General features: G+C 43.9%; 1 protein-coding gene across 2 annotated transcripts in view; it reads left to right on the top strand.

Moving 5' to 3' along the window:
- slc12a5a (solute carrier family 12 member 5a) overlaps nucleotides 1-21,118 on the top strand; it is a 67,568-nt gene extending 46,450 nt beyond the window's left edge. For both annotated transcript variants that reach the window (XM_085923962.1, XM_085923963.1), the window contains exons 4-25: nucleotides 4,999-5,145; nucleotides 8,287-8,341; nucleotides 9,537-9,667; nucleotides 10,991-11,238; nucleotides 11,357-11,568; nucleotides 11,637-11,804; nucleotides 11,885-11,983; nucleotides 12,509-12,566; nucleotides 12,634-12,808; nucleotides 12,878-12,996; nucleotides 13,392-13,490; nucleotides 13,567-13,686; nucleotides 13,841-13,945; nucleotides 14,103-14,271; nucleotides 14,464-14,659; nucleotides 14,780-14,949; nucleotides 15,032-15,163; nucleotides 15,263-15,370; nucleotides 15,977-16,102; nucleotides 16,478-16,671; nucleotides 17,391-17,524; nucleotides 17,606-21,118. In XM_085923962.1, the coding sequence (XP_085780088.1) occupies nucleotides 4,999-5,145; nucleotides 8,287-8,341; nucleotides 9,537-9,667; nucleotides 10,991-11,238; nucleotides 11,357-11,568; nucleotides 11,637-11,804; nucleotides 11,885-11,983; nucleotides 12,509-12,566; nucleotides 12,634-12,808; nucleotides 12,878-12,996; nucleotides 13,392-13,490; nucleotides 13,567-13,686; nucleotides 13,841-13,945; nucleotides 14,103-14,271; nucleotides 14,464-14,659; nucleotides 14,780-14,949; nucleotides 15,032-15,163; nucleotides 15,263-15,370; nucleotides 15,977-16,102; nucleotides 16,478-16,671; nucleotides 17,391-17,524; nucleotides 17,606-17,697 (3,057 nt within the window). In that variant the 3' untranslated portion in view covers nucleotides 17,698-21,118. The remainder of the gene's footprint in view (nucleotides 1-4,998; nucleotides 5,146-8,286; nucleotides 8,342-9,536; nucleotides 9,668-10,990; nucleotides 11,239-11,356; nucleotides 11,569-11,636; nucleotides 11,805-11,884; nucleotides 11,984-12,508; nucleotides 12,567-12,633; nucleotides 12,809-12,877; nucleotides 12,997-13,391; nucleotides 13,491-13,566; nucleotides 13,687-13,840; nucleotides 13,946-14,102; nucleotides 14,272-14,463; nucleotides 14,660-14,779; nucleotides 14,950-15,031; nucleotides 15,164-15,262; nucleotides 15,371-15,976; nucleotides 16,103-16,477; nucleotides 16,672-17,390; nucleotides 17,525-17,605) is intronic.
- The last annotated feature ends 2,757 nt before the right edge of the window (nucleotides 21,119-23,875 follow it).

Genomic DNA, 23,875 nt, shown 5'->3' on the forward strand with positions numbered 1-23,875 from the left:
CCGACACAATTTCTTTCATGAAGGAGTTTGTTTCTCTGGGACTTTGTCCGCCTAGTGAATCTTGGCTGTCCACTGCAGCAAAGCCAGATAACAAGGCGCGTAACGAAGGGCTCGGGATCATTGAAGGCGGAACGTGGTTTGGACTTACTCCCGATGTTCTCCGATTGTGACAGCTTGACAGTTTTTCCGTGGCCTTTGACCCGTCATGTCTGCCCAGGTGGTTCATCAGCGCCCCCGTGATGTTTTCCTTCCTCGTCACGTCAACGCGACTCTTTCACTCCAGCACCATTCGTCCTCATTTTGAACTCGGTGATGTCTTTTGACGTTCCTGTCTGGCACACTTCCTGATATATATATATGTCTATAGGTGCCCTGTGATTGACCAGTAAGCTGTCCAGGGTTTATTCCGCTTCTGTGGCCAATAGTCAGCTGGGATAGTCTCCAATTCAAATGTGACTCTGGGCAAGATAAGCGCTTTAGAAAATAAATGGATGCACTGTGCCTGATTCAATCTAAACCAATGGAATTTGTTTCGGTAAAAGGCAACATAAAGACGCCGTTGGACAAATTGAATTGCTGCTTTCAGTTCCGCAACAAGCCAGACGCAAAGCCCCAGGTAGTGAGAAAACTATTCACTCGGGCTATGCTGTCTTTAAGAAACACTGTAGGAAGTTCTGCTGCATCAAGACTATTCCCAGTGGATTCATCAAGTATCTTTGCGTGAATCAGCCTTTTAAATATCCTCCATTATATCGTGTAATTTGGGTGAGCAGTGCATATCGATCATTAAAATGGATGCATGTATGAATCATCTTAAATCATGAATTCATTCATTGATTATAATCTAATATGATTCAAAGGATTTTTGGAGAAATAATTGCTTTATTATACCTTTAATTTGACCTCGTCTACTAAATTGCCTAGCATCTGTCCATACTAAAAAGCAAATGTGATGAACGCAAAGATCTGTCCCCACTCATGACAAACTATTTTGGGGTTTTTCCTCGGGTCCATAAATCCGAGGTGCTGGTCTAATCTCCATCCTGTCACCCCAACCTCAGCAATACATGAATTACTTGCATAATGCATTTTTGCAGCTCCGCCAATCACTGCCAATCTCTCCATCACCACCAAAGCCTTTTCATTAAGGATGCCTGTTGTGGTTTATCGCTGGCTGGCTCGCTCGCCTTCCCTCTCCATTTCTGCTCTCCATTTCCCTCATCATCGGCTCCTCCCGAGCCAGGAAGGGAGAGAGATGGCTTTTCTTTGTATGGCAGCGTGAAAGGCGAGATTGGCAGATTACTCGCCCTGCGACATGAGGGGGCCGTCTGGAGGTCAGGCAAGTTCAAGCGCAAAATGGCCTGTGATTCACGCCATACAACAAATCTCTTGGACTAGGGAAAAAAAAAACCTTCACTAATAAATGTCCACACGGTTGTCTATAAATAAAATATCAATTTTGTAATTTCAATGTTATTTATTTGATATCATGAATTCTAATTTATTCATATTCCATCTTCATGATTCTACCTGAATTCTTTTTCATTTTGACCATACATCTAGGGCACTAATTAATAGTATTGTGGAATCATGGTAAAAAGTGTTTTGCTTTTTTCCTTATGAAATCTCCCCACCTCAAATGTTTGCTTTTTATTAGATTTTTTGTATTAGATTTTTGACTGGTCCCTTATATGTTCACAGCATCTAAATGCACTCACACATTCAGATATGAAAGCCTAAAACCATTTTTGTTATCATGTCTAATTGTATAAATAATGATCTAGTTCAGTGCTTGGAAGCCATTCCATAAAATCTCCATCCTATTTATTACAGCCCCTCCTGTTGTTCCACATCAACGCAGTTTCCCTCCACTGTGTTTTATTGCCGTGCATTAATTACGCCACGTCTGCATACTGCACACACACACACGCACACACACACACACACACACAAATCCACCGCCATCCCTTTTGTCCAGCTCATCGGATCAGTATTCCCATCAACAGCCTTTTATGAGCGCCCATCTTGATTAATGTCATTTCCTGATATGTTCAACGTCCGAGCGGCTGCTAAATGACACTTATTGTCCTCTCAATGGCCTCATGGGATTATTCTTTCATCCCCGGTGGGGCTGGAGCAAAAGACCAGTTATCTGCATAGATTAACATGTCGATTTTTCATAAGAGGGTCCTTGCTTTACGACCGTACTGACACCCTGCGCATATTTACACATCGCTAGTACAGCTCAGTTAAGTTTAGCCGGGGTTGGGACAACCTCATCATATTTTAAGTAGCATAAGAAGGCCAGCTCAGTTATTGTTACACTTACTGTTTTTCATCTGTTTCTCATTTATGGCCTCGAAGTGCTTTCACATAAAAATATTTCGGGTAACTCCAACTTTACCAACTAAGGTAGATACAATGTGTTTGGACTTCTATACTAATGTAGGAGTGGAACTTTGTCATAGAGCGAGAACCCGCCTCCAGACTCCATTCATCATTTAGTCTTCTACCATGTGACAAACTTGTTCCCAGGGAAAGAGTAGTTCCCTCTTAAAGAGCCGTAAGGTTGATGCTGGATTTTACCAAGCTCTTATGTCACCAAAACTAACAAAAACAAAAAAAATGGAGTGTTTCAGTCGTCATGAAAGATTCAGAAAGCTGAGCCTTTTAACACGAATTTGAAATCTTTGGAACCATAAATTGTTGATGTGCCTTGCTCCCCATTTTGCAAGTCGTCTGATGTATCGCTCTCAACGTGTGAGCATTTATTACACTTTGAGGCACTTGTACTAAGTTTCAAACCACTGACTTCCCTCGCATATTGGCAATTAGCAAGTTCGCCCATAGAAATGTAGTGTATTTACCACCGTCATGGGTGTGTGAGCTCGATTATTTTGGAGGAGTTGAAGTACTAAGTTCATATCCTCGTGCTTACAATGTACACAAGTTAAAATAGATTGGTCCTCTTTTTGGGGTGCAAGATGGTCCAACCCCCACCTCCAGGACTCCTATGGTCTTGGCCGCCCAGCAGCCACAATGTGATCTTTCCGACTCGCTTTCATTTATGACTGTTTTAATGACCTCATTGTCGTTGGGGGGAGATTCTGGGGGTGGAAGATGTGATAGGGCGGTGGGTCAGGTTGGCTGGCCTCTCCTCTTTAATAATTCAGCACACCTGAGTAGAAACATATTTGTTCTATCTACTCCCGTTTGTCCAGTCGAGCGTGGCATGGGCGGCATAAGCTCGCCCTCGGTCTCCCTCCCTTCCATTTAATTCCTTTGTCATTTAATTATATCCTCTTCTCGTGCTCAAATTGGAAATCCATTGTGAATGTTACTTTCCACTTTTATGCGAGGGCCTTCCATAAATTCCAGCTAGGAATAATAACGTAAAAAGTCATTAGGGCGATGGCACTCGTTCGATGCTGACCTTTTGGAATGTCAACTGATCCATCGGCCACGGATGTAAATAGTTGGCCATTTTGGGCTTCTGTTTTCCCATTACCCCGGGGCACGCTAAGGGTAGGGCGTTTAGCACGTCTCTATTTCTTGGACCAAGGTTGTCAACCGTGCTGCAGCGGAGGTCCACTTAAAAGTTGAATAAGGCTGGCAGTAGGTGTTTGGAATGTTACTTCATTTACTTTGTAGAGAGGTTAGCGGCAGAGCGTGAGGAAGTGGAATTTAGTGCCATGGGAGATTTCGCAAAGGGTGCACATGTAACCCACCTGAGCCATCTCCATGGGCAGCTGTTGCCTCTGCAGCTTGCTCCGCTAGCGGTGCCCTGCTGGCCTACCTGTGGCTGTGCAGCAGCAGCAGCAGCAGCAGCAGCAGCCTGCCCTCCCTGCGCTCACAGTGGCGGCTGGCTCCCACGGGAAATCATCAGCGCCCGGCCCACCCCGGCCCGGCCCGCTTACCAAACCTATTTTGTGTGCGTTAAGCGCATGTCCGTCGGGCTGATTCAATGCATAGACAAGTGTTCAATTTGTTAGCGGCTACTTGGCTATATCGTTTCAAACATGTACTCATTTGCCAAATCTGTTTGTGTAGGCGTTACAGGATTCCTGTTATCATACTTTACATTTGACTTTTGTGTAAAGTCCTCTTTATCCAAACCTTTTGCAACACTGCGGAGTTCAATAAAAATAAAAAAATGAACAGGTTCCATCATAAGGTCTTTGCTGAATTTTCTAATCTGCTTTCCTGTGCGCAGTGCAAGGCTTTATTAATAACACATTTCATCTTTTAGAGCACACAAAAAGTCATTGGATGACTCAGTATTTTTATTCCATCTTGACATGCTTCCATGTCAAAAAGAAACTTTGTTTCCTTTTCTAAAAGTCTAACAATAGATAGACCCTTCGCCTGCCAGTGTCACAGCATTTTTCCAAATCTACTTTTATTTACTCTTCAGATCTGCTTTCATTTGCATAGAGTCTAAAAATAGCACATTCGTCCAATTTGGTATTTCAACATAAGATGATATTTACTTCCAAAAAAACCTCCAAACTTCCTGATGAGCTGTGCATTGTGTCACATTTTTTATCTCGTACAATACAGGACATTACCTGACTGCTAATGTATGTTAAGAAGAGCCTCCCTCCCTTCCTCCCTCGCTCTCTCCATCTGTCCACAAGGACCAGTCAATGAAAGATATGAGTGGTTAATTACAGGATTGCATTGAGTGTGTGCAGCTTGGAATGAAATAAAAATGGAAGCGGAGAATATTGATTTGATGCCAGCAGCTTTGATTTTTTTTTTCTTTGAGATGTTTTAAAGGTGCAATGGACATCAATACACTCAGTACACAATAAAAGCGCTTTTTTGCAGGGCTCCAGCGGAAAAGGCGTCACTGCAATATGATGAGAATAAACTCAGATGATTTAGAGGAAAAAATAAAAAATATATGTATACATATATATATATATATATATATAGGTTATATGTATATATAGGTTCTCTGTTTATTTGCCAACCTCCGCTTGTGTCCACCTGCAGGCCCCCCAGCTCGGCACTCTGATGGGCGTCTACCTGCCCTGCATCCAGAACATCTTCGGCGTCATCCTCTTCCTCAGGATGACCTGGCTGGTCGGGATCGGAGGAATCATTGGAACCTTCGTCATCGTTTTCATGTGCTGCACCACCGTGAGTGTACTTCCTTCCTTCCTTCCTTTCTATCTTTTGCCCAGCGAAGCCACGGAATTTGCCTCACATGCAAATTTGAAATTCAAACCCGAGACCTCTTGACTGCGAGACACACATGCCGACCACTAGGCCCTTGTGGAAACAAGTCAACCATATTCAAAAATGTTCCTACTTCAGGATTGCTTTAGCGTGTCTTCTCTTCACTTTCACTGAGCATTTTGTCAGGACTGTGTGTCGTTGTGTGTAAATGTGTGTCCTTCTGTACGTGTGAGAATGTGTGTGTGTGTGTGTGTGTGTGTGTGTGTGTGTGTGTGTGTGTGTGTGTGTGTGTGTGTGTGTGTGTGTGTATGTGTGTGTGTGTGTGTGTGTGTGAGAGCAGCCTAGATTCTCCTCCAGCACCAAGTGTATTTATAGAACAACCCCCTCAAATCCTCGCCATGGCAAACTAGCCTACACACACACACACACACACACACACACACGCACTGGAACAGCATGAATCTGTTTCCCCAAATGGTGACACTCTTCTTTTTCTATTTGTACGTGCGCGCATTTAGCGTGGCGCTCGTATTTGCTCGCCGTCCATCCCAGTTTATATTGATCTTGTAAGCGTGATGAAAACATTGTGCACAGAGAGGAAAAAACAAGCGGCGAGCTGGCTCACACTGACAGCAACACAAACACACGCAAATGTCCTCTCCGTCCGTCTCTCATTCTCTTTCATACAGACAGACAGACAGACACACACACAGTGGAAGAGGCGTGTTTCTTATCAGTCACACTGCTGAGATCACTGCAGAGGCCCCAGGGTGATAAGCCTGAGTATGAATGCTGCGCGAGGACCATCACCTCGCTCTCCTCCCGTGCTTCTTACATAACACATCACCACCCAGCCCTGGGGGGGATGGGGGGGGGCAGCTCGTGTGCATGTGCGCTTATGCCCCCCCCCACCACCACCACCACCACCACCCAAGAGTGAAATCCACAGGACATGAAGAGCAAAAGCGTGCGCTTCAGCCATGCATCATTGAGAGCGTGACCCCCCAGCCGCCACTGATTGACAAGGTGCATAATAAGAATGGTCCCAAGAATTTTGGTCAAACATTTTTTGTTCATCTGTAATAAGAGATTTCTTTTCTTAATATTTTGCCTTTGTCACTGTTTTGTTTTGTTTGTTTTTCGGCTCCCTTCACATTTTACATCGCTGACATTTTGGACGTTTAACGAATCAAATGTACAATCATAAAGCATTTCTATCGGAGATAATGAAAGCAGACTCGGACACAATGAGGTTTAATATCCTGGTCCGTCTGTCGTGTGCATGGGCACGGTGGTCCTCATTACTTGCGGGTCTTGAATCCAAATGCGGCGTTGGTAGAGGGCTGATTCATTTATATGCTGCGGATCCTTCATCTTCTTTTTCCCTTGAATTCTCATCTCTTATGCTTCCTCAATTTTCTGCAAGCCTTTTTTCATTTTGCGCTCTCATTATTTGCTGCCTGGCTTTTGATTGCCCTCCACATCCCATCGCTCATTGCTTCTTGTCTTCTTTTCTCTCTCTTACTTTTCCCGACACCGGAGAGTCTATTTTGCCCTCCACCTGGATGTCGGCTTCCCTGCAAATGTTGCAGCGCACGACGGAAGAAATCATTTGACAATGGGGGCGTAGTGAAGCGTGCTAATGAAGCGGTGGGGGTGAGGGGGGGGAGGCCTCTCGTGCTGCGGGACACTCTCTTGTCAAAAGCAATCTCCTCTCCGCTCCCAAGGTCCACCAAAGGCCAAATAGGAGCGTTAGGTCAGGATACGAGCAGACCTAAAGTGTCCTTTGTGCTCAGTGCCGACAAGCCGGTGAAAGTTTTCATTTCACCAACCGGACGGTGGGAACAAATGAATAGCAATAAAAGAAAATAAACATAACATGATGAATGTTGCAATATACGCTCATATGCGTCATCTCCTTCCGGCCATGTTATTGCTGTAAGGCGGCTCCTGTTTCACAGAGTGCTTTTTTTTTTTCAGAGGCTGCTCCAGTTGGCATTATAATGTCACATTTTTTCTAGCCGCGCGTTTGGAGAAAATGTGTTTGCGAGCATCAAAACTATTTGCAACTTTTTAGAAACCCTGACAAGAAAAGAGCATTTGCTGTTTGCAAATGCACATACGTCCTTGACATGCCTCATCGGGAACGATACTTTGCACGCTGCAATGTCTTTATGTTACGATAAATGTTTTGTCAAAATAACAACTTTGTACTCAGAATGGGTCATTGACCCCATTTTTCAGTGTATTGTCCTCAAGGTTAACTAGCATTGGCTCACGTGCGCAACTGCAGATCACGTCAGGTGCTGACCCGATAGGATGGAGCCGTCCGTCCGTCCGTCTCAGACATTCACGGATTGATGACCTTTATTAATGCCTCTGACAGGCACGGAGAAATGTAGGACAAAAGTCAACGGAAAGTCGCCAAGTGGGATTTGACTGAATGTCACAATAAAACGACAGTTGAAAATGAGACGAAACATCCCGGTGTCACCTTGTCTGAACACCCCGACACAATTTTGTTGATGGAGGCTGCGACGGTGTTCCATTTTTAAGCGCCACCTTCAACATTCAGACAAATTTGGCTCCTCCATTGTCGTGTTGCGATCCAACAATTGCGTATGTGACTGTGGGACCGCCCCCATCAGATAAAACACTTAAACAATTACGACCTTATCTGCTGTGGCTGGAGAAGAGCTTGTGGCCTCATTAGGAGCAGATTAGCGGGAAGGAACAGTCGCCAGTCAGTCGCTTGGCTCGTCCACGTTTGAGCCCCGAGGTGCCACGACCAACCGGTGATAGGCAAACGTGGGAGACTCCCTTGTAGTCATTGGAATGAAGGTCAAGGCTGTCTTTTAGCTTGGAGAATCTACTTTGGTAAAGAGAAGTTCAAGTAAAAACCTTTCTTTTTTTTTTTTATCAGATTTCCTGATTTTAACAAAAATCTGTCAAAATGACTTCCTGAAATAACCCCCAAATACACCAAAATGACTGTCATACCTGACCCCCAAAACTTACTAATATATGTGCTGCCTGCAAAATGAACAGTATTGACGAAGAAGAATTTTTTGAAATGTTTTTTTCTCTTTCTCCCTTGTGCAGACCATGCTGACTGCCATCTCCATGAGCGCCATTGCTACCAATGGAGTCGTGCCAGGTGGGTGAGCAGAACAGAGCAGAGCAGAAGCCACCGGAGTCCCAGTTCCACACCAATCCGCTTCTAAATTTCCCTTTTATTAGTCGCCGACCACACTAAAATTGTCACTTTGGGATTCTTCGACACAAATGATATTGACGGCGACTAAAAGAGGAGGCCACGTGCAGATGGCCGGCTCGAAGAAATCTACAGAAGTGTTGACCAATTAGAACAAACTATAGCTGCACAGTGCTGATTAAGCATGTTATCTTTTTTCTAATCAGTTTATTTGCACAAAATTGGAAAATGCAAATGCCGTAATAATAAGAGATAAGCGAGTAAGTGAATTATGACTGAAGGGGGAAGCACCGCGTGACACCAACAAATTACTCCACAAATATTTTTGTCTGAGGACAATTATTAACAATACAGCTTCCATGTTTTTTAAACCAACACTAAACACAACACTAACTAACTCTAAGCCCTTCATTCCATGTTTAGCACAAATCTAGAGCAAAGTGCACTTTAGTTAGACTTTGCACAGATAAATATGATTTGCCACAGTAAAATTGATCACACTGAGATTTCTGCATTAACAGAGCAATAAATGAAGTTTGGCGACACACTGGGGATGATTTTTTAGGCTAGTTCAAAGAAGATTGCGCTGCAATTCCAGGGCAAAGTTATTAAATGTATTAAAATGTAGGATTTATTGAGAATCTTGATCCTGGAAATTTACATTAGCGTGTGGCTGCTGGCCAAGGGTCTGCATTTACCCTGCTCATTACATATTGATGACTTTTTTTTGGCTGCTAAGAAAGATAGATTTGACCGTGATATGACTACAGCCTAACACATGAAGTCTAACATCATTTATTCAGGCTTTTTTTTTGGGGGGGGGGGCAAATTTATTTCTTCTAAGATTTAATGGCCACGGGAATAATGTTTCACTGTCATGCAATGCTGCTTTAAGTGTACACAAAATGTTTTACACAACATTTCTTAAGCCTCTTAACCACTTGGGCAATTGTGCTTTTAGTCTAACAATGAAATGTTTGTTACCTAGTAGCATAATTCAAGTCAAGTCATTTTGAAGAGTGCAGTGGCCTTGATTCAACCTTTGTGACTCTCCATAGACATGAAGTTTTTGGAAAAAGACAATTCACCTTACATTCATTCTATTGCATGTTGAAGTTGCATCGTTGTGTTTGTGTAGCTGGAGGCTCGTACTACATGATATCCCGTTCGCTGGGCCCCGAGTTTGGGGGCGCGGTGGGCATCTGTTTCTACCTGGGGACCACTTATGCCGGAGCGATGTACATCCTTGGTGCCATCGAGCTGCTCCTGGTGAGAAGCGTTTTCTTACTTCTTTTGTGCCACGGCAGGTGAGGTGAGCTGAATGAAGTCAATGGCGGGGCGGGCACACAAAGTGACAGGCAACCATTCAGACTCATCTTCATACTCTGACTTTTTAGTTCATGATATATGATTGTAAATTTAGGATACGATTGTAGACTTGGTTGGATAAAATCCACCCTTCAAACATACACAATGAATCGTATAGGGAACATCGGAACAGAACGTGTGTTGTTCATCTTCTTCTTCTCCGTGCGTTTTTTAATTGATATGCAGAGCTTGATCGAGCCTAGAGGTTAGTTAATTCCGTCTTCTGGGTCAATGCTGGCTTATAGTTTTCATTGTGGAACAACAATCCCGAGGAGCCCATCTCTGAGAGAAAAAGAGGAAAAAAAAAAAACCCCAGCTCATTTGAATATCTTTCATCCTCGCGCGAAACTAATGCTGCTATTTTGGGAAACGACTGCGGTGATGCAGGAAACGTGTTATCCTCGTGATGCCAATCACGTGGAAAACATGCAATTCCTACTGTGATTATATACATTGGATAGAAAATGTGTACGCGTCCCAAACCCAAAAACAAATAGTCGGGAAAGCCTGAACTTTTTTTGGGTTCATCGGAGACACTTTAAATGGTGGCCGATGTTTGCTGACTGAATTCATTGCCGTGTCCCAAGTTATGAGACTTGGTTCATTGTTTTTTTTTTTTTTTGTTTGTTTCTTTTTTCACACTGACCCCTGTTTAACTCTAAAATAATAATAATGCCTTGGTTTCACACCTCTCCTCTCACCTCTCATCACATTTGCAAATAAGTCAACAAATGGAAATGAAAAATTGCCCCTGTGGGCAAAATTGATTGAATTGCATGGTAAACAAGAGGCAGCAGGAGCACGCCTCTGACCTTCAAGTGTAAATCCCCATGCAGGCAAAGAAAGGAAATTGATTGTGTCACGCAGCATTTTTAAAGAATATGGATATATTTTCAAAACATTTGCTCCCATACACAAAATGTGTCAGATATTATTTTATTCAATGTATAAACTGTACTTATTCGGATTTGTAATATTTGTTCATTTGTTTTTCTATATTTTTCCTCTATTTCTATGCTCAACGTAGCGTTACGTTCCACCTTTGTTATAAGTTCTATCATCATCGTGTATTATCGAATTCTTCAAAAAGGTTTCATGATGATGATTTTAATGTCCTTCTTTGCACCAATTCACCCTACTTTTGGTTGATATTCTACTTAAAACATAGAACAATATTGCTGCCAAATAATCATGGTAAAAATCTCTGCACCTCTGCTCGTTCAGATCTACATTGTACCCAAGGCGGCCATTTTCCCGCTGGAGGGGCTGGAGGGCGCCGAGGCGGAGGCAGCTCTGCTAAACAACATGCGCGTGTACGGTACCATCCTGCTCACGTCCATGGCCACCGTGGTGTTTGTCGGTGTCAAGTATGTCAACAAGTTGGCTTTGGTCTTCCTGGCCTGCGTCATTCTTTCCATCTTGGCCGTCTATGCCGGCGTTATCAAGACTGCCGTGGACCCCCCCGAATTTCCGTAAGTCCCAATCCAGCATTTCACTCATCTTTCCTATTTCTGTATATATTGAACCCAAAAAGCTTTGGCCATGCATGGTCGAACATCTTGCGAGAGTTTTTTTCTGTTCTTGCTCTAGCGTTTGTTTGCTGGGCAACCGCACGCTAGTGTCCAAGTCATTCGACGTATGTGCCAAGACGGTGGAAACGGCCAACGGGACCGTGACCACACAGCTGTGGCGTATGTTTTGTGATTCGTCCCTGCTCAACGCCACCTGCGACAAATACTTTGTCGCCAACAACATAACTAAGATCCAGGGCATCCCCGGAGTCACCAGCGGCCTCTGGACAGGTCAGCATCTCTGTTTCTAATGGCTTTTCATTTTTTCCTATGCTTCATGTATTTTGTGGTTGCTGCAGAGAACCTGTTTGGGACGTACTACGAGAAGGGGGATCTGATCGCCCGGATCAACATGGAGTCCGTGGAGGACGTCGACGACCCCCTGACCAACGCCAACCGCTACGTGCTGGCCGACATCACCAGCTTCTTCACGCTGCTGGTTGGCATCTACTTCCCTTCAGTGACAGGTGAAAGAGGCCCTCCAGACACGTAAGGCGGCCGTTCTGCTCTCCATACTGACGTTAGACATCCATGCTCTTCTGTTCAGGAATCATGGCCGGCTCCAACCGCTCCGGTGACCTGCGCGATGCCCAAAAGTCCATACCAGTCGGCACTATCGCGGCCATCACCACCACTTCCTTTGTCTGTATCCTCTCAGCAGCACAGCGAACACATTTCGTGTCTAGCTCCGAGTTTTTTCTCGCAAATAGACGCCTCTGCCTGGTAATGCATGCAGACGTATTTCAAAGGAACGTGCCTAAAGTTGAGTAAGATCTCAGGTGAAATGTGAGCGTGTCTGTCAGTAATCGGCTAGTAGGGTCTGAGGAAATTTGATTAGGTTTTCTAATCGCGTGGCCGGGCCGCCAATGCAAATGTGACTCAATAAAGCTGAGGGATATTAGATTTCATCCCAGACTATATTGATTTCCAAACTTGTGCTCTTTAAGTGCACACTTGAAAGTCTTTCATTTTTTACTCATGCAAATCATTTCAAGTTCTCTTATGAGCATTTGTTAAATTAAAAGCCTCCCTGAAACGACGAGAGCCCGGCAATAATGTCACTTTCCCACAGACACAATTTGATGGATGTTCCTTCAAATTAAAAGCTAGCAGACAACAGCTTCAGACTTCTTCCAGTCATTGTTGACGTTCCTTATTGAATGCTGCTCAGACATGTCCAGCGTCATTCTGTTCGGCACCTGCATCGACGGCGTGGTCCTCCGAGACAAGTAAGTGGCATCCTCTGTCCCACACCGTGCTTTCACGGTGACTCTGAAATCTGATGGCTTGGCTCAGGTTTGGGGAAGGAGTACATGGGAATTTGGTGATTGGCACATTGGCGTGGCCGTCGCCTTGGGTCATTGTGATCGGCTCCTTCTTCTCCACTTGCGGGGCCGGATTGCAGAGCCTGACGGGGGCGCCGCGTCTTCTGCAGGCCATCGCCAAGGATGGAATCGTACCCGCGCTACGGGTCAGTCTTATCCCAGTTGACGTACTCCTTTAGAAAAGTTAACAAGTGGGGCATTGTTCTGTTCTGTAGATCTTTGGACATGGGAAGGCCAACGGGGAGCCCACGTGGTCCTTGCTGCTAACCGCCCTCATCTGCGAGACCGGCATCCTCATCGCCTCCCTGGACTCGGTGGCTCCCATCTTGTCCATGTGAGTTTGACAAGGAGAAGTAAAATCAAATTGTTGCAAATTCATACTGATAAAATGTCAAATGCAATAAATAAGGGCAGCAAAAAATGTTTGATTTATTTATTTGAATACATTGAATTGTGACAAACATTTTGAAGCAGTTGGCTCTGAGGCACATTTTTCCAAAATTGATACCAACATGGACTTGGTTGTTGAATTTCACACTTGCCATGAGAACAAGCACTCCAGCTACATTTAAAAAGCCCATTTTCTATTTGATCCCTAGGCTTTGCTTGAAACTCCCGAGTTTGCTGACTTTCAAGGTGTGTGTGTGTGTGTGTGTGTGTGTGTGTGTGTGTGTGTGTGTGTGTGTGTGTGTGTGTGTGCGCTGTTCTCTCTTTGCGTGTTTTGTGCAGGTTTTTTCTAATGTGCTACATGTTCGTCAACCTGGCCTGCGCCCTGCAGACTCTACTACGGACCCCCAACTGGCGGCCCCGCTTTAAGTTCTACCACTGGTGCGTGTCCAAAAGAGCAATTCTGTTTTTTCCATGTCCTCTTACCGCCTGTGTCTTTTTTTCTTCCCCCTCACAGGACTCTCTCTTTCCTGGGTATGAGCTTGTGTCTCACGCTCATGTTCCTCTGCTCCTGGTACTACGCCATTGTTGCTATGGTGATTGCCGGTTCCATCTACAAGTATATTGAGTTTGCTGGGTGAGTGATAATAATGAGGCTTAATATGAATATTGTTGTTGTATTATGAGGAGGAGTCAGATCACATCAGCATCCATTGGTAGCACCGCCTTTTCGAAGGTAATACGTCTAAAATGAACCCGACCGTTCACTTGTGTGTGTGCGCATTTGGCAGTGCGGAGAAGGAGTGGGGTGACGGCATTCGAGGTCTGTCCCTGAGCGCCGCACGTTACGCTCTTATGCGTCTGGAGGAAGGTCCCCCCCACACCAAGAACTGGAGGTAAACACACACGCAATTTAACAGAGAAATGAACAACACGCCTGACGATCACAGCCGTCACAAAGCAACAACAATTTGTTCAGCTGCTTCCCTTTGGCGTCCCGCTTCCGTTTAGTTTCCCCACCGCCTTTTGTACTGTGGCTTTGTTCCTCCCCAGGCCGCAGCTGCTGGTGCTGGTGAGCGTGGATGGCGAGCAGAACGTGGAACAGCCCAGGCTGCTTTCGCTCACCAACCAGCTGAAAGCGGGCAAGGGCCTGACCATCGTGGGCACAGCCCTGGTGGGCACCTACCTGGACAATTACGAACACAGTCAGAAGGCCGAGCAGGTAGGCTCATCCACCCCACCAAATTGTGGGTTTTTTGTTTACGAGTCACATTGAACCATGCAAATTGTTGATGGGAAGGAAACGAGATAAGAGGAGGGTTCAGACTTTTTGGTGGGTTTTACTCATGCCGTGACTTGAAAGTGACTTTGAGGGCTGGATTTTCAAACAAAGCCTCCACTCACATCCACATAGGCGCTGCGTAAACTGATGGAGACGGAGAAGGTGAAGGGCTTCTCTCAGGTGACCGTGTCGTCCAACCTGCGCGACGCCACCTCCCACTTGCTCCAGGCCAGCGGCCTGGGCGGACTCAAGCACAACGCCGTGCTGGTGTCGTGGCCGCGCAATTGGAAACAAGGCGACGAGCATCAGACCTGGAGGAACTTTGTCGGTGGGTTGGCGGGAAATAGGCGCAAGTGCTCACAAGATTGCGCAGTTGTACTTTTGATTGATTGTGAAAATATTCCAAAGCTGCATTCCACATGTGCGTTTTGTTTTGTCCTCCTTGCAGAGTTGGTGAGAGAAACCACGGCAGCTCACCTGGCCTTGCTGGTACCCAAAAACATTGCGGCTTTCCCATCCAACGGCGAGCGCTTCACCGAGGGCCACATCGACGTGTGGTGGATCGTCCATGACGGAGGCATGCTGATGCTGCTTCCCTTCCTCCTGCGCCAGCACAAGGTTCTCCTCCAGCTCCAATCTCTTTTTTTTTGGAGGGAATGAACGCATCCTGCTGCAACGAGGTTTGCTTTCTCACTCTCAGGTTTGGAGGAAGTGCAAGATGCGCATCTTCACCGTGGCACAGATGGACGACAACAGCATCCAGATGAAAAAGGACCTGACCACCTTCCTCTATCATCTCCGTATCTACGCTATGGTGGAAGTGGTGGAAATGGTATTGTTTGAAAAAATATGCATTCCTATGGCAGCATTGTGTGAAAAAAACAGTTTGTGCTTAATATTGGTACGCTGGTGTGTTTGCCCCGCCCTGCAGCACGACAGCGACATTTCGGCATACACCTACGAGAAGACCCTGGTCATGGAACAACGCTCGCAGATGCTCAAGCAGATCAACCTGACCAAGACGGAGCGTGAGAGGGAGGTAAGAAAGCTCCCGCTCGGTGGGTTCCCTGGTCTTTTGACAACGGCGCACTCAAATGAGACTGGATGGGTTCAGCTCAGCTCAGCTCAGCTCAACTCAGCATGGCTTGCCTTGATTTGACTTGACGTGACACATAAAGCGCTGCTGGACCAAAGCGTAGTTTGCGCGAAAGCCGAGCAGTGGGATGCCATCTTTGCTGTGGAGCGTGACAACACAAGGTCTTGGCAGAGCGCTGGAATAAATACATATCGATCTGAACCTTGTGCTATTTTTACCTTCTCCGGGTGGAAACATGCTTGCTTTTGACTTCACTTTTGTGAGTCATTGCCTGCCATCCACCGCAAACTAAAACAGACATCTCTTCTTTTTAAAAAAAAAAAAAATTAAAACCCTTAGATGCACAAGTGAGTGTAGCGTACACTGTTCCATAAATTGGTCAAAAATGACCCCTATTAGAATCAATGTGTCATTTTGGTAGAGAGTAATTCACTTCTATGATATTGGGTATTATATCTAGGACCACACAGCAATGATTTCATGTTTGAAATATCTTGATTTGGAACTTCTTTGGAACAAAAAAATCCTCTTTCTGTGGTGTCTTTGCAGATCCAGAGCATTACTGACTCATCCCGTGGGTCCATTCGGCGCAAGAACCCAGCCTCTGTCACGACCCAGCTGAGCGTGAGCGAAGAACCGCCAGAAGCCGGCAAGGAGGAGAAGCCAGAGGAGGAGGTAGAGCGCTCGCACAGGGTTTATCCCCGCTTATTGTCCAACGTCTCGGGCAGGGCTATTGAATGAGCGGCCACGTGTGGTAATTGGTGAAAATGCGTCAAGACTGAGAAGAATGTCCTCGTCAATTGTGAAAATGCCCTATTTTTTGGTCACCGTTTCAGTTTTCCAGATTTTACGAGGTGTGGCTGTTTAGTATGAAGAGATGGTGTTGTTGAACCCCACTTCCTCTCTTTTGTCCCTCTCAAACATTCTGTGACTCTGACCTGCATTCCAACACCAACATGGATTTACGTGTATCTCCACATCTGGCCTCGTCACCATCCGTCCTCCTCATAGTCAAAGTCGGCCTCTCCCCCTGTGCCCCCCCCTGCCCAGGTGCAGCTCATCCACGACAACACCACCCCGACCAGCCCCGCTACCGCCGCCGACCCGCCGGCCCCGGCCGAGGTGGCCCAGAGCCCCGGGGAGCAGGTTCAAATGACCTGGACGGAGAAGTGTGACGGCGACGCCAGCAAGCCGGCCGGCGCTGCCACACCGTGCGGCATCAAGGACATCTTCAACATGAAGCCGTGAGTGCTCACAGGGGTTCAACAAACATCTACGCAATCCTCAAGTGTGTCCATGAGCGCAAACAGTGGAGTATCATATTAGGATAGGATTCATAGCATCATATTAAAAAGAACACCCAGCGTGCCATATAATATCAGCTCATTGGCTCGTTGAGGATGTTTGGCAGTTCTTGTTAGAAAAGCTATGGGAACATACTGTTTTACGATATAAACCTGAGCCAATGCTAGCTAGCTTTGTTTTTATTTTTGGGGTTTTATCAGCTGCTGTCTCTAAAATTGAATGTTTGAAACATAGCACCTGCCTTTGTTTCCCCTTCACGAGTGTGCACATTTACGAGAACCTGACGTGTATTCACCTGTTCCAGGTTGTTAAGCAGTTCTTCTATTTCCTAAGAACGTTAGCAAGTAGTCAGCAAGAAGCTGAAATGATTTTGTTGGGCAAGTACCTCAGAGTGTGTCTTGCTACCTCTGGTTCTGATATCTCCATCTTTCCCTTCTTGCTCCCGCTCCAGTGAATGGGAGAACCTGTAAGTACCAAAGATTCTTTAAAGCTCATTCTGACTATTTATGACATGACATGACATGACATGAGTAGATGAAGACAATGAAAACGTACGTGCGTGAGTGAGCATCTGTCACCCACCGCCATCCAAACAAACGACAAAGTCTTGTCTTACAAATCCCGACACCCAATTCCATCTGTCTGTCTGTCTGCCCAGGAACCAGTCCAATGTGCGACGCATGCACACGGCGCTGCGACTCAACGAGGCCATCATGAAGAAGTCCTCGGAGGCCAAGCTGGTCCTACTCAACATGCCCGGGCCACCCAAGAACCGGACGGGCGACGAGAATTGTATCCTTTGCTCATGAAATCCTGCTTCATTTAGGTTCAGCTAGGATTCTATATTGGAGTTCCTTGACCTTTCTCAACCAGATATGGAGTTCCTTGAGGTCCTCACTGAAGGTCTCAACCGGGTCCTTCTGGTCCGCGGAGGCGGACGCGAGGTCATCACCATCTATTCCTGAAAAAGCAGCGCCACTGACACCCCCACCCCTTTCCTCCAACCCGACCATTACCAATCCCCCCCCACCACCACCACCCACCAGTCCTGCTCCTGTGTTTCCCCGTCTCACGCAACTCACTCAATGCTGCTTCATCTTTATGTCGCACTCACTGTTAAATGGCGTATCATACCCAACAGGCAGCCCGACTCGGCTGTAGCTGTTGGTTCCGTCTCGGTTAGCGCCGTGGCTGCGAATGCATGCAAACTTGGCTTTTCCGTTCCAATCGGTGTCGTTTGCAAAACGTGAGGAAAAAAAAGGCAAAGAAGATGCTTAAAAGGTCTCCCGTTGTCGGGACCTTAGACCCTCGCTAAGACTACCACCAGCCAAGAAAGGGGTCTTCACGTACAAACTGTGAAATCCACGCAGGCCGTTTCAGCATCAACGGCCGTCTTTTCTCAGTGGCCGTTTGCCCAACTGTATGTGCCAAAAACAAAAAGAGGGAAACAAATTGTTCTTTTTTTTCCCAAAACAATGAAATATTAACTGCTTTGTTTTTTTAATTTGACACCAAAAAAAAAAAAAAACTCTCACCTAAGACCAAAGATGCCAATTCCCAAGGACCGCTTGTGCGCATTTTAGATGTTTCCCTTTTCCAACACACCTAATGATCAGCTCCTCATCAATGTGTGCCAGAGCCTGATAACGATCCTAATCGTTTGAATCAAATGTGAAGCATCTAAAACATGCAGGATAGCAGCCCCTGAGGACGGTGGTTCGATACTTGGTTAATAGAGTCTTGTTGTGTGCGCTTCAAAACAATGCAATCACACAAAGAGCGGCCTGGCCTTCCATGGCCGATGTAACGCATGGAATCAATTGCAATAACGCCTCCAACATATTTATTTGTCCTGGATCTCATTTGGCTGGCTGATGGAAAAGAGTTTTTGGGTGTCAAATTAAAACAATAAATCAAATCGTCACTTTCCTATGTTTTCAGTGCCAATTGAATGGTACGTAGATTGAGAAAGAAAAAAAAAAGAAAAAACGAGGTTAGTTTAGCTTGTAGACAAAGCTGTGAATAGCGTGTTGAAAGCAAGCTATGGTCACAACGAGGACGCAAATCACGGGACCGGGGTTAAAGGATCACCAACAGCAACCCTTTGTGTGGATCCCTGTAAATAATGTACAAGCTCTGATGCTTCGTTGGGTATGAGTGTAGTATTTTTGTGATTTATTCCAAGAAAAAAAGAACAACAGTCAGTCCTTCACTACGAGGGAGCGCTTGAAAACGCTGGTTTTAAATTTCTATTTATTTATGGGATGGCCCATGCGCACACTGCACCTGCACTGTTCATCAAAAAGTGTTATTTTTTCATCTAGAGAACAAAAAAATAGCTATTTATGTTTATAGACGGAGCTTATCGACAGAGTATGTCATCCACTCGACAACATATTTGTCGTTTCTTTGCCAAATTTCTATACAATAAATGTGCCATATAATTTACAGAGTCAAATTCTATATCATCGGAGAACAAAGTGTGCTGACTTTATTTGACGAGAAAAGAGGTCTACGTGAAGCGTGGGATTATTGGAAAGTAGGAATTTCATGACGAGAGGATTTCGGCTTCTGTAGCAAGGAGACCCACTTTGTCCACCTGACAGACTTCTATGCAGTAGACTCACCAGTGACATTTTTTATACCGAGAAATATACAGGACATATTTCATGAATAGCCAGTACTGTGCGCAAGTCTTAAACCACCTGAAGCTACCTTTGTTGTTTTGTCCTCCTTTTTCTATTCTAAGATTGCAAGATTCCACAAAAAAAAAAAAAAACTGTGTGGGAAATGAAGACCAGGCAAAATATTGCTATGACCATCAAATGAGCAGCGTGAATTGGCCGCTTACCTGCAGAATATGCTAAATGACGTTTTAAATGCAAAAGTGATTCTTTTTTTCTTTCCTAAATCGGAACCTCTTTTACACTGAGATGCCGCAAAATTTCCAGCTTCAGAGCCGAGAACACCAAAGGCACTTTGTGTTTGATAGCACTTCCAGTGCTGCATTCCCTCTTCCATTAAGGCTCGAGAACGACTTCTCTAATGGTAGAATGACTTTGCTAACTCATTCTATTTATGGGTGGTTCCACCTTCATAATCAACATTCAAATAATATTCAGACAAAAATAGACAAAGGCTGTATTCTCAAAAGGTAGGCCTATATTTCATGTTATTATTATTATTATAAACAACTGTGACTGACATTATGCAGTTTCTAAATCAACACAGTAAAAAATGTGATTCAATTCAAATGTATTCCTCAAATGTTAACCAGCTCAGTGGCCTAGTAGTAGAGTGTCCGCCCTGAGACTGGAAGGTTGTGGGTTTGTACCCCGGCCGGGTCATACCAAAGACTATAAAAATGGAACCCATTGCCTCCCTGCTTGGCACTCAGCATTAAGGGTTGGAATTGGGGGGTTAGATCACCAAAAATGATTCCCGAGCGCGGCGCCGCTGCTGCTCACTGCTCCCCTCTCCCCCAGGGGATGGATCAAAATCACATGGGGATGGGTTAAATGCAGAGGACAGAGCCCTTTGAGACTGCTTGTGATTTAGGGCTATATAAACTTGACTTGATTGATTGATTGATTGATTGATTGATTGATTGATTGATTGATTGATTGATTGATTGAAATGTTGAAATTCCTCCCGCCCTCCCCAAATTACAATGATACAGGCCAGGAAGTAGTAGCTTTAAAACAACAACAAAAAAATCTGTTTGCTAAAACAATCAATCTGATGGTGGTTTAAGACTTAGCGACTGTATAAACGCTGGATCGTGTTATTAGGTTGAGAAGCGCATCTAGGAAGGAACGTGCAATAGCTCAAATATGGACTCGTGTTCTTTTTTTTCTTAAGGCATCTATTTTGTATAACATCTTCTGAAGAGTCATCTCGAGTCACTTTATTTGTTTTAGGGGTGGGGTCACTTGCACTTGTAGTAGAATTATAAAGAGATACTTTACATATTTATACATATATACAGACATATATATATCTATATCGATACAGTATATGAGTATTCAAGAAGAAATTAGTTTCTAGTTAGCTATTTAAAGCAAACAAAACAAAAAAGCTTTCTTTTTGGTGTTGCTCGAATGTCTAGGACCATTTGTGGTGAATGCTGCTAGTTCTGGTAGATTTTGGTCTTTGTACTGTACATAAAGACCACCAAAACCACATCAACACCACCAGGTGGTCGTTTGAAGAATGAACTCAAAAGGGGATAGACAGATGATAGATAGATCGATAGATAGATAGACAATACATATCAGCCGTGGCTGCCAACGCAAAAGTATTTGGAAAACCGATGCAATAGAACATGCTCCTTGAGTTATCAATAAATTAATTATTCCTTGTATCAATTATTTGGAAATTGTCAAAGTGTGACTGTAATTTATGAATAATCTTAGCCCAGATTATTCATAAATTACAGTCAAAAACAAAAAATTGTGTGTTTGGGGTTTTGGATGGTTTGAGAACATTTGCCTGCATCAACTGAGCCTTTGAAAAAGTATGAAAAGGAGACACGCAAAAGGTTTTGACGTAATCTATTTCCATAAAAAAAAAAAAATCTCAATGTTTTATAAATGCCGTTTGCATGGTATCGTGTGGCGATATTTGTTTTCGTGGTTTTTATAGTGACAACACGCGCTAAAGACGATAATGGGGGAGGGTGCCAAACATCAATCTAAAAAGGTCTTTTGCAAAAAACAAACAAAAAAAAAAACTCAAGATCTGTTCACATTATCGTTATTTGTTCTATTTCTTGCTTACAATAGTGTTGTTTTTTGTTGCGAGACCTTGGGCAGTCATTTGTACATAATATGAATGAATCACTTCAGACACTGTTAACTTACTAGTGTTGTCTTCTTGTACACTGTTTGATCATTGTGGACTCAAGTCTTAAGAGTTTTGTAAGATGATGTGCAATATTATTTATGTTTTGTTTTGACTGTGCAAGCTCCACACTGGCTTTATTTTGATCCTCATCCTGACCAATGAAAAGCACGTACTGTATCCCCAAATGGTGTGAGTCTTTTCTCCATCCAAAAAGATGGATTGATTATATTGGATAAAAATCTTAACTCAACATTTTGAGATATGGTGACATATCCAAATTTGGTGTGCGTGTTTTTTTTTTTAACTCTCTGACTCCAAATTCGAAGCTGTGTATCCAAATCAAATTAATCTTTTTTTGGCTTTTATATAAACATTCTAAAACAAACTTTGGTGAGACAAGTGTTTCAAGGTATTTTTATATATATATATATATATATATATATATATATATATATATATATATATATATATATATATATATATATATATATATATATATATATATATATATATATATATATATACTTCTCCAAATTGCGTCTTTATATCAAAGACTTATGTTGTTGATGTTTTTTAGATGAAAAATAAATTGAGTAGAGGGCTTGCTTTTTATTTGGAAAATCATATGTCCCGTATCTCAATTTTTATGAGCTAAAACGCAAAGTTGCAATTTGTGGGAGACATGAAACAAATCTCTTTGTGATTGGACCTTGGAGTGTTACTGTCTAATGAGAAGAAGCATGCATCTCCAAATTTCTTTCCCTCAAAATCTCCGAATTTTCTTTGATTCCAAACACAAGGAACAATGTTTTCGTCACATTGTGAATAAAAATAGTAAATTGCGTTTTAATTCATTTAGTTTCCATCAGTGAAAATTTGGAGATATCTTTGCTTTCTCTAGTTGGCGGCCATTGTCCAATGTAAAGCAAGCAAACAAGAAAGCCAAAATATGATGATCAAAATGATTTGAATTGGACAGCCACGCCAATAAGAACACCCATCTCGCATCCTCCCCACAAAAGGCGGCTTGGTTCCAAGCCACTAAGTACTACCTGCTCATTTTTTTTTTATTTTTTTTTTGCGTTTTTCAAAAAGCTCGCATGCTCTGGCCACTTTTATCTCTCTTCAAAGTCAAGATTGGCTAAGTTACAAAGTTTGTCATGCTGGAAATGTTCATTCATCATTCATCCCGCAAAGCTTTCTTCATCCTCCCCTAGCCTCAGCCTCAGCCTCTCCTCCCAAATGCCCCGCCCCAGCTGTGTATTTGAAATGTGACTGCAGTATGATGCTCCCTCCAAAAGTGATCAAAGAATCCCAAACTCGCGCTTCCAACGCTGGGAGCGACTCTGCTTGGACACCGCCCCTCACAACAAACAGTCCGTTTCGGAACCGACAGACACCCACCCACCGACCCACCCCAAGCAACAAACTGTAGCATGAGACAAAAAAAAAAAAGAAAAAGCTGCCGGTGATCATTTCTAAAGTCTCCATCCTTACTTAAATGGATGATGTTAAGGGCTCTGACTAAACACATGAGTGAGCGGGTAGAGGAGCAATGCACCACCAGAAAAACAGCACCCCCAGGTGGCCAACGACGTCACCCCAATCTCGTGACGGTAATGCATCAAATGCGGCTGCCAGCAGAGGCGCTCTCCAGTCAGCCAGTGTAAACATTATTGTGTGCATGCACGTATGAACATGACAAGAATATATTTGTGGGTTTTTTTTCTTCTCCTCCTCTTTCCGGTCGCAGGACTCTGTGTTTCAGACCTACCTTCCCCGGCTATCTTTTAGCGCTGGAAATGTTTCCAAATGATGACTATTAGTGTAGAAGAGTACAAGATTCTATTTTTCATGTATTATTTGGAAGAAAAAAAAAATACTACCAAAGTATATTTGTTAACTATATATTCACATTCATATATAAAAAGATAGTGTACAAACATGTGCTCCAGTGAATTAGATGCAATGTTTTGGGGAGAAATTGTAGCCCAAAATTGAACAATAAATGTGCCAAAGAAAAAATGACTTGAGAAATGATAGACGCGTCTAACAAATGACAGTGCTGTAGAAATGTTATTAAAATTTCAATTCCAAATGTGAAACTCACATACTATATTCATGTGAATGCTTTTCGACAATACCCTGCCTCATTTATACATTTGCAAGATGGATTTCATTTCTTGAAAAGCTGTGAGCTACAATCAAAAGTGCTATAAAAAGTCAGTATGCATTTCTCTGATAGTTTCAATTGTGGAATAGAATCAGTGAACAGGCAAAGGGATGCACCCGTAGAGC

The sequence above is a fragment of the Syngnathus leptorhynchus genome, chromosome 11 (assembly GCF_054491065.1).
Source record: "Syngnathus leptorhynchus isolate UIUO chromosome 11, UIUO_Slep, whole genome shotgun sequence".
NCBI classification, from domain to species: Eukaryota; Metazoa; Chordata; class Actinopteri; order Syngnathiformes; family Syngnathidae; genus Syngnathus; species Syngnathus leptorhynchus.